Source organism: Coloeus monedula, assembly GCF_965178545.1.
Source record: "Coloeus monedula genome assembly, contig: HAP1_SCAFFOLD_260, whole genome shotgun sequence".
In the NCBI taxonomy this organism is placed as follows: Eukaryota; Metazoa; Chordata; class Aves; order Passeriformes; family Corvidae; genus Coloeus; species Coloeus monedula.
Genome location: NW_028120674.1, coordinates 194,322 through 204,752, shown reverse-complemented (window position 1 = coordinate 204,752; position 10,431 = coordinate 194,322). Strand labels below are relative to the sequence as shown.

The 10,431-nt window shown below is 52.5% G+C and overlaps 1 protein-coding gene across 1 annotated transcript; it reads right to left on the bottom strand.

Moving 5' to 3' along the window:
* Positions 1 to 574: 574 nt before the first annotated feature.
* Positions 575 to 1,295, bottom strand: LOC309585757 (uncharacterized protein; the record flags this gene model as incomplete). The annotated part of the gene is given in 2 exon segments (XM_082303630.1): positions 575 to 1,151; positions 1,153 to 1,295. Coding segments are annotated over 2 exon segments (720 nt in total).
* Positions 1,296 to 10,431: the final 9,136 nt, after the last annotated feature.

Below are 10,431 nucleotides of genomic sequence, written 5' to 3'. Positions count from 1 at the left end.
CCGTTCCAGGGAATGCCCCGGGTTGCGCTGCCCGGGGAGGGACCCCCGCCCTCCCGGGGTGTCCCCCACCGCGGGGCGCGAGCGCGGGGAGAGCCGCGGGTCCCGGCGGGAGCTGTGCCTGCAGCGGCCGATGCCGCCCTCGGGCCCGCCGGTGCCGCCCAGGAGGCGGCCGGGATGTCCCGGGAGTGCCCGGGGCGGGGACGGCGCGGCCCCGGCGCTGCCCCGGTGCCGGCGGGAGGCCAGGCCCGGCCGCGCTCACCTGCGCTGGCCGCTCCGCTAGGCCCGGACCGTCTCTTGGCTGCCGCCACCGGCGAACAATGGAGGAGCCGAGGAGCCGCCGGGGGGCGCGGGGCGGGGCGGGCCCGGCCCAGGGGAGGGAGGGGAGGGCGGCTGCCAAGCGGGCGGCCGATCCGGAGGGGTCCCAGCGGTCCATGGCGGGCCGGCGCCGGGCTGGCGGCTCGCAGGGCTCGGGCAGGGCCGCGGCTTGGCCGGGGCTGCGCTGGGCCCGATCCCGATCCCGGCCCGGTCCCGCCTGGCGCTTCCCGGCGGCCCCCGCGCGCCGCCGCCGCCCCGATCACGTGACGCGCGGGGAACCACGTGACCCCGACGGAGCGCGCGCGTAGGGGGCGTGGCGCGGGTCAGGCCCCGCCTCCCCGCGGGACAGACCGGGAAACACCGGGATACACCGGGACATGTTGATTATTATGCGGGTAATGACCACGGGTGCAGCAAAGAGGAGCAGGGTAACGGAGAACATGGAGATGAGAGCCACCCGGCAGTGCTCCTGCTCGTGTGACAGGCACAGGGAAGCCACTGTGGGAATGAGAATGATGGGAGCGAGGAAGGTCAAGCATTGAGCACCCCACAGCACCCACATCATGGGATTGGGAAGGTCACAGCGGCAGCAGAGCTTGCAGAGCTTTTCCATGTCCTTTTTGGCGCTGATGGCTGTCATCCAGAAGAGCGCCCAGTAGCAGGAGAACGCTGACACCAGGTAAAGGAATCTCACGTACATCAGGGGCATGATAGGAGAGCAGGACACATCTTCCAGCAGGAAGAGCAGGGCAGAGGGGACCGCAATGAGGAGGAAGATGAAGTCAGTGACAGCCAGGCTAAAGATGCCGGCAGTACGCCCTTTCCATCTGAGGAGGCAGAAGAGCCCCGTTCCCGGCCAGCCCACAGAGGCAGATGGGCAGTGTCACCCTGTGTATGGCCACGTCGGTGACATCTGTCTCACACAGATCGGCTCCTTCGGTGGGTGAGGCAGAAGGTGGGGACACGGAGCTCACCACCATGGATGGATGCTGGGCAGGCGGTGGGATGTGGCCCCGGCTGTGGTCAGAGTGGATGGGCAGTCAGTGCTTGGAGAATCCAGGGATGGACCAAGCGGCTCCTCAGCAGCTCCCTGCAGCGGGAAGGGTTTGGTGGAGAGAAGTGAGATGAGCAGGGGAGCAGGGTGGTGGGAATGGTGGGGTGGGAGAGGGAGGAGGGAGGGTTGGGCTGTTCAGCAGGGGATTGAGAAATAACATAGAGAACAAACATTTTCGGCTCCCTGATGTTGCTGAAAGACCAAGTAGTGAAAAAGATTAAATGATTTAAATGTGTGCACACAGGGCTAGAAATGAGGCTGGAGCCGGTGCTGGAACAGATCAGGAGGCCTGCAGTGGTTCTGGGGCAGTTCTGTCACAAGAAGCAACAGTGCACGCCCAGAAAAATAGCTCAAGGCAAGGTCACCTTTAATACTGAAGCATTCAGTGAATATGACCAGCAGGGACCCCTCTTAATGAATCTGCAGGACCATCAAAAGACTTCCAGGAGGAGGTGAATGCATGGAAATTCCTTCTAGGAAAGTGATTTTTGTGTATTAGATAGGAAACAGATTTTAATGACAATGTGTGTTTTCAGTGGATAAAACCCCGCCCACCCCGCCGCCCGCAGGTGCTGTTGCCGTGGCGGCCGCTGGAATGCGGCCCGGGCACATCCCCAAGGGAAAAGGAGGCACAAAATGAGGAATTTGGAAGTAAAAGGGGAAGGCTGCACAGCGCCCACGGCGCCCCGAGAGCGAGGAGCAGCCCCCGCTCCTCTGAGGGCCCATCTCTGCCCCCTGTCCATGTGCCGTGCCCGGGGAAGAGCAGAGTCTGGGATCAAAGAACCACCCAGTCCCCCACAGCAAGGAAAGCCCGGCACCCCGGTGTTTCAGGGGCACACCAAGGGCTGTGCAGGGCAGGGAAGGACCAGCAGGACCTTTCTCCTCCTCAGCCCCTGCTCCAAGGCGCAGCAGCCCCAGGTGTGAGCGGCCAGGATGAGGAGGGGGCGGCTCCTGCCAGAGGCCGCTCTCCGAGGGTTCCCCGGGCACAGCTGTGCAGGGAGCTGCTGGTCCAGAGGGGCAATGGGGGCATCCCCAGTGTCCCTCCAGGGACAATGGTCGGAGCATCCGGCAGGAGCTGGGGAGCAGCCGGAGGCACCTGGGCACAGAGCACTGCTCCCAGAAAATGCCCAGGGAAAACCCCTCGTGCCAAGGGGCAGCACCTGAGCAGGCAGGGCAGCATGTGGGGTCCCAGGGAAACATTCCACTTTCCCCTTTCATCTTGGCAGCCCTTCCCCAGTGCCCCCAGAAAAAAAGGGGCGTTATGAGGAGAAAAGGGATTTAAACGGAGGGAAAAAACTTCCTTTTTCATAATTGTCTGTGTTTAAATTGAGGGGGAATCCCCTTCCTCTACAATTTTAAGGGTATCACTTGAAGGAAACCCTGCCTTTTCCATGCTCTTAGGGGTATCACTTGACAGGGAATCCCCATTTTCCATTATTCTCCAGTTTAAATAGAAGGGGAAAACCTTAACAATGCTATTTTATTGGTTGGAATTGATCATAACTCCCCCATTTTCATCATCCCAAGGTTTAAATTGAGGGGAAAGCCCAGTTGTCCCTCTTTTATAAGGGTTTGAATTGAGGGAGAAATCCCCCTTTTTCCATCACTGGAGAGACCTGAAGTAAGGAAAACCCCTCTTTTTCCAGTATTTTAGGGGATTCAGAGGAGAGAACCCATTTATTGCTATGACATCTATTTAAGTAGAGACAAACACTCCCTAGTCTCTCATTTTAAGGGGTTCAATTGAAGGAAGCTCCCCCTTTTTCAGCATTTTAAGAATTTAAATCTGTACTTCAGGGCACTTCTAGCTGGGTACTGGCACCCCATCTCTCACAAGGGAGCAAGCCCAGCACTCACAAAACCCTCCTGCTGCCAGAGAGCCCCTTATTTTTTTATTTATAATGAATACAGCCCTAATTAGAGACCCCAACAGGAGTTACACCATGTATACTACTACTATCCTTCTCCACTCTCCATTGTCCTGTATAGAGTACTACTCAACAGTCACTAATGAACAATTACAGAACTTAACAAGGAATCATGCAACTCATCTGTCTACGCTGCCAAAACAAGAAGCTTTTTTACCCTTTCAGTGGATGCAGCTGTAGTAAAACAGAAGGCATCTACAGAGCCCTTCACTCACCTGGAATTTAAGGCAGAGCAGCCAAACAGCTGCAGCTCCTCCCAGTGCTTTTATCCCTTCTGGTAAAATTGCCTCCTCCCTTTTCCCGGGCATTGTGGGAACGAGAGGCGGGCCCGGCCAGGGGTATATTAACCCCAGCCATGGGTAAAAGAGGCCCATTCCTTTGGTGGGGTTAGTTGGTGTAAGGGTGTCTTCTTATTTCCATGAAGGGGGGGGGGGGGGTCATTCAGGTTTTTTCAGCTTTCTTTCCGCAGGTACTTTTGGCATCTAAAGCAATAGAGGCTTTGAAGACACTGTGAAGAAGATAGCATTGAGTGCATAGTTCATGATTTTTGGATTGAGTGTTCAGGGTTGATAAGGTGCTTGGTGCTTTTTGTAATTCTTTTTTTCCCTTGTTTTTCTTAGAAGCATTGCAACTTGCTGAAATTCCAGATTGTGTCAAGTATGATACTTCACATTTGTTCAGCAGATTCATTGTGCTATAAGAGGGAGCTACCCTGGGTCAGAGATGACATTGGAGATGGAGGCTTCTGATAGGTAAGTTAAGGACTGCAAGTATGAGTGGGAGTGGGAGCAGGGTCCCAGTTAGTAGCTGACTTGTTAGGATTTGGCTTGTATGCCACTACACTGGTGCATTGATTTTGGTTTTCTTTGTCATAGCTGACTAAGAGGCCAACCTGGTGATCCCAGTGCCTTTGGAGATGGCTGAGGTGGACTCCTTTGCATCCAGTGTGGATTCACATCACCGGTCATCTGAAAGCTAAGTTGGGGGCCAGGGCCCGGAGAAGGGATGATAGCAGGGTAGTGGGTTGGAAATTCCTGGGAGAGATTTAAAAAGTAGTGTAGGGGAAAGGGATGCTCTCCAAGGGGCTTCTTAGGTAAGCTAAAGGGAGTAGCCCTACTTTTGACTGCAACTGTAGGTTGTGCAGCGCAGAGCAGTTCCAGTGTGTGTTGTCTTGTCTGGTGTGTGTTCTGTGTCTTTGGCTTCCCTTGGATCAGATCTCTCTGCTTTTTACCCTTAAGGGGCTTATCATAAGCATTGGCCATCATCTCTAGCTTCTTGAACTTTTGTACTTCTCGGTAGGATGCCAATATCACTTGTTCTTTTACCAGTGGGCTTGGCCACATCTTGGAATCACATCTTGAAAGCATTGAGTCGGATCTCTTTGGAGGCCTTGTTCCCGGCTGTACTGCCATCCATCCTTTCCAGCCGTGAGCTGTAATGTCCTGGGGCTTGTAAGATTGTCAGGATATCGGGATCATTCTAAATGTGGCCTTGTCTCTCACAGCCATCTTGATCATTGTGACTGACAGTTCTTAGAACAGGTCACTGTTCCAGTCTTTTCTTCTGCTCCTTAGAGCCTCTTTCATCCACCATTGCCATACCATCAGTTGTCTCTTTTGGCGTTGTCCCTGTCCTTGCTATCGTTCTTCTTGCCAAGAGCTTTTTTTATCATCTTCATGTCACACTGCTTGTAGTATAATGTGTTGTCTGAGTTTGTGTCTAGCCTGGAATTGCTCTGCTCTGTAGAGTAGTCCTGGGGGGGGTTAGGTGGAGAAGAAAGGAGACTTTACAGGGAGCCTTTTGCTTTGCTCAGCCACCTGAGCCACGCCTCGGATGGAGTGACTGTGGCCAGTCTGTGTGGTGTTCAGTGGAGATGTGGGAGTGGTGCAGTGGTGTCTTGCAATTTCATAGTAGTTTGTCCTAAGGCTCACTGTTGTGGGATCCTAGGCAGTTTGCTTTGAGGAATGAGAACTTGGGAAAGGCTAAGCTTTCCCTGTCTGTCTGGGTAACTTTGACAAATAATTCTTTTGCAGAGGGAGAGCATGTAAACCTGATATGAACGGAGGAGACCAGAGGAGCACAGCAATGAGGTGGGTGGGTGCCTGAAGTCCAAGCTACGGCCTGACTTTGGGCTCTATGTTTACCTCACTGTTGGGATTTTCATTTTGAAGATGCGGAGCACTTGGCACAGCAGGGTTTTGGCACCAGGGGGACCATGAGCTGGATGAGTATTGATTCCAGCACAGAACTGGATGCTACTGGAGTTGTTGTATTAGTGATGAAACTATAAGTAGCCTTTGATTTTTTTTTTTGTGTTTTACAGGTGGTCTACAGCATTGAAATTGCTACTCCAACATGACAGACACCCTTGCAGAAAGAGGTCACAGTCGAGCACTTTCAGGTGGAACCTACCTTGGCAATGCAACACTTTTGGACACTACCATCGGCATGTGCCTTTCCATTTTGTTTTGCCCCTTCTCCCCTGGGAAGGTTGGTCATCATTCAGCTTTTCAGGGGTGGTGTTTCATTTTGGTTATGTTGCAGGGCTGTTCTTTGTCTTTGTTTTTAGGAAGTAAACCTGGATATCAGCAGTCAAGGTCAAGTGAGTGAGGTAAGCAGTGACCAGTGGACGCAACCAGTTATTGCTTGGGTGCCAAATTCTGGGGCAGCTCAAAGCATGCATTGTCTGAGCATCCATTTGTGTGTTTTAGGTGGCCCACTTGTATTATGCCTACAGGGGCTGAACCCCCTCATGGACCAGCTGATGGAGCCAGTTTATCACCCTTGAGCTGCCCCTGTGAGCCTTCCAGAAGTATTACAGGGCTCTGCGATGAAGCCTGTACCTTTTCTGTTTGAAGGTGCCATCTGGGCAGCCTTTGGCAATGGCTGAGGAGTTGTGGCGAGTCGGGGAGGGAGGGAGGAGCGAGGGTCCCCTCAAGTTTCAGCAATGCCACATCACCTTGTCTCCCCTTAACCCAGGGATACCCTGTGACGTCGGAGTGCGGCCACAGCGTGTGAGCCGAGGACCGGGGCGTTCTCAGGAGCCAGTGAATAGTGGAATTGTTGGGTTTTGGCTGATGTGCTGCTGAGTTCAGGCACTGATGTTTGGTTTTCTTTATTGTAGTAGACTAAGAGAGAACAGCCCTCTGAGGGCAGGAACTTCCCAGATGATGAGGTGGCCTTGTTTTGCACCTGATGAGGATTTGCATCCCTGGATATCTGAGAGCTAAGTCGATGGCTACACCTCAGGGAGGGGGATGAGAGTGGGGTGCTGGGTCAGGACTTGGTGGGAGGGATCTTTGAATTAGCTTTGGAGATGGGGATGTCCACGAGAGGGCCCCTTAGGCCACATAAAGGGAAAGTTTTGCTGTTGATCACAATGCTGAGGTGTGCAGGGCAGAGCAGTCCCGGTGCGTGTTGTGTCACTTGTCTATTGTGTGTTCTATGTCTTTTGGGCATCTTGTCTCACATGTCTTTTGCCTTACCCCTTTGAGGGGCTTATCAGAAATGCTGGGCATCATCCTCAGCAGTTCCTTTGCGTTCCTTGGCCCGACGCTGGTACCCTTGAACCTTTGACTTGCAAGCTCGGACATGCATGGGAATCGCATCTCTCTTTAGCACTATTGAGTCAGACACCTTTTACAGTCTTGTTCTGAGCTGTATTGACAGCTGTGCATGACAACGATCCCTTATAACAGATTAGGACTTGGGAGAATGCGAGGATAGGTAGAGGATTCCAACTACGATTCTCGGGCGTCCATCTTTGCGGTTCTTGGCATAAGTCCTTCTGTTAGGGTCTTTTTCTGCCAGAGTTCTTTGAGCCTCATCGGCCTCATCTAGGTCATGTCATTGGTAACTCTTCTTGCTGAGACTTTCCTCTCCTTGTTGCATCCCCTTGTTTGTCATCTCCTGTGTCACAGGTGTCTGTGTGTTTGGTCTGGGGCTGCTTTGCCCTGCTACATAGTCTGGGTGTAGGTGTAATAGGATAAGTCCTAGGGACTTGACATTTGTAATGTAGGGATTAGTTGGACTCAAGATGGTATTTCTAGATTGACACCAGATGTCTGGAGGTGGTAAGTTATGGTGCAGTACTTTGACTTTTGTCATCACTTTCTTTCAGATGCAGATGGATTGAATCTGTGGCAGAGTGCCCCATACCAGGTGAGGTGGTTCCCACAGGAAGGTCAGTCACCGTTTGTCTTTGCACGCCAAGTGTAAATGGTGACTGTGTTACAGCTTTGTTCTTCATCTTTATTGGTAGGAAGTAATGCTGAAGATCAGTGGTCAAGGTCGATGGAGCGAGGTGAGCGGTGACTGGTGGACAGAATGAGTTGTTACTGCTTGGGTATCAGTTTCTGGTGCAGCTCTAAGCATCTGGTTTTGTTTGTGCATTTTAAGGTGGTCCACTGGGAAGGTGTCCTGGCCCTGGGATGCTGGAGGCCAGGTGGGTGCAAGCTTAAGCTATAGGTGTGGTGTACTTGAGTTGGAGCGGGGAGGCTGTGGTTTCAGTCTCTCAGCATGTTTTTTTGCTTTGCTTCTCTGCAGGTGCTGCTGCTGCCCTGGGCATGCCAAGGGACAGAGGCGAGCAGGTGAGTTGGCATTTAGGTGGGGCGACTGATAGGTGAGAGGTACGTGGCAGCATGCGAAGCGTGTCCCTTTTCGCTTTGCGGGTATCGTCCGGGCCACCTCCGGAGTCGGATGGAGATTTGAGGTGAGCCTGGGCCAGTGGTGCAGAGGGAGCCCAGCCTGTGCATTTATTCTTCTGGAGGGCAATAGTCGCAGTTTCTGTTTTGTTGTCTTAGGTACTACAAGTAGGTGCAGAGCCTAAGTTTGGAAACGGCCGGTGAGCGATGAGCCTCAGCAGTTATGAGGGAGAGAGGCATTGTGCAAGGGGTCACTTCTGGGACATGTCATCACAGTCTGAATTTTGTCATTATTCTCTATCTTTTGTAGCTGCCCAAGTGGGCTGTGGGCCATGTATTGACATCCACGGTGCTGAAGCATTCTTTTCTGTTGAGGATGGATTTTGTCTGCTGGTCTTCAGAGAGCTAAGTGTGGGGACTTTTGGTTGGGAGAAGGCAAAAACCTTTGGAATCACAGGAGGCAATTTGAAGTTAGCTGAGAGGAGAGGGCTGTAGTGGGCCAGGCCCCTTGGAGGTTAAGGGAGAGAGGGTTTCTCTTCAGCATCACTCGAGCCTTTGCCGGGCCGGGCAGTTCCAACCCATCTCCATGTTCTCGTGAGCTTTGCATCATTGGATTTTGAGTCTCGATGTCATTGTCCATCTTTTCACCCGAGGAGCCTGCCTTCGGGTCTGGCACGATTGCCACGGTCTAAAGTTTGCCTACTCTTCAGTGTAGCCACGCTTTTGAGCACTTCTGAGCATAGCATGCGGGCATCTTGTGTCTTGGCCATTTGTTGGTCGGTCATGTTTTGTGATGTCACTTCTGCCTTTGGTGGCAGAATCCTTCTCTAGGGATCCCTTTGTATCAGCTGGCAGTTGTTGCCTCCTTCTCTAGGCCTACTGCACTTCTTGAGCATCCTCTTACCAGCTTTGGCACTAACTTCTCATAAGGAGTTTACCTTTCACTGTCACGTACTACTGCCGTAGAGCCTTCTTTCCTTCGGCGTCATCAGCCTCTGGCTCATCTTGCACTAGCAATCTTGGGTCCATCAGGTAAAACTGCTGGGCAGTTTCAGTTTGTGTCTATGTTATGTGGTCTGTGGCCGTTGTCTTCAGTGTCACAGGGCTTTGTGATGTCTCAATGCTTTACAGGCATCGTTATGGGCCATATTGGCAGCAGGAGCACTTGCATACTTTCCTGGATCGGGCTTATTCTGGCATCTTTATGGTTTTGCTTTTTGAGACCAGAAGAAGTACACAAGGTGTTCCTATCCATCTTCCTTCTCAGTTTTGGTAGTATCTTTTTTTTCATGTGCTGTTCCCTTGGACTTCTGTATGAAGTGTACTAGACCCTCCTCACTGCAGTAGTTTTGTAGCTTCTGTTGCCTCAAAGCATCCTGGTCTCAAAAATTTATCTTCTGAAGCGTTATCTCAAGTCTTCATGTCATCTCTGCTTATATTTGATGCACTGTGTGTCCATGTGTCACTTATGCTTGGAGCTGCCCTGCCCTGGCACATTCAGTCATGGCTAGTTTGAACAGTTTTAAAACTCTCCTCTCTTGTCTATGGGCTTTTGGGTAGAAAGTTTATGGGGCTGGTGTGGGGATAACTCCTAGGTGTCAGCTACTTGCAGACTGCCTCATGCTGTCTTGCAGGTCCCCGAGGCAGATTTTGATCCCTATGGTCACTGATGCTACCAATTTTCCTAGGATCCACTGTTCCACATCAAGGAGCAGCAGATGGAAGAAGATGTTAAAGCATCTTCTTTAGGGGGGAGTGTTTCTAGTAAGGGCTGCAGTCAGCGTGTAAGCTGAAGAAGGGGTGTCTGAGAGTGTGTCTATCTGTGTGTGTTGACTGGCTCTAACCTTATATGTGTGTTGTTTTTTGCCTTTCAGGTTCTTCAGTTCATTTTAAAATTTAGAATACGAAGAACCCAGCTGGTCCTGCCCATGCTGTGGGGTCAGTCAGAGGGACACAGGGTTCCTCTTCTCCTCTCTGCTGGGATGAACTGCCGAGGGAATACCATTTCTGACAGCCCAGTCCTACCTGTGTCCTTTGGACAAGGGCAGAGGTGAAGAGGTGACTGCCAGAGTTCCTTGGGGATGATGGAGTTGTGGTGTTTGGCTGTGCCCAGAGGGGCAGGTTGGGCATTATTTGTGTGTCTGAGGACTGGGGAGCCGAGCTCTCAGTGCATTCCCAGCTCTCCCAGGGGTGGGAGCTGGTGCAGGGCTGGGTGACAGCCTCTGGTTGGCCTTGGGGCGGGCCCTGGCCCCGGCACAGACACGCTGGGGTGGTTTGGGGACACTTGGGGAGCAATGGGAGGAAAATGAGGGATGGTGCTGGGCGGAGCGGTCGGCCTGCGCTTGTGTCAGCGCAGCCGTGCAGGGCACTGGGATCTGGGTAAAACTCCAGCTCTCGTGGTGTTCAGGGATACAAGGTCTGAGGGACTGGATTTACTTGGGCTTTCCAGGAACAAGGGGAAATGTGGTGCCAGAGCTATGCCCTATCAGGT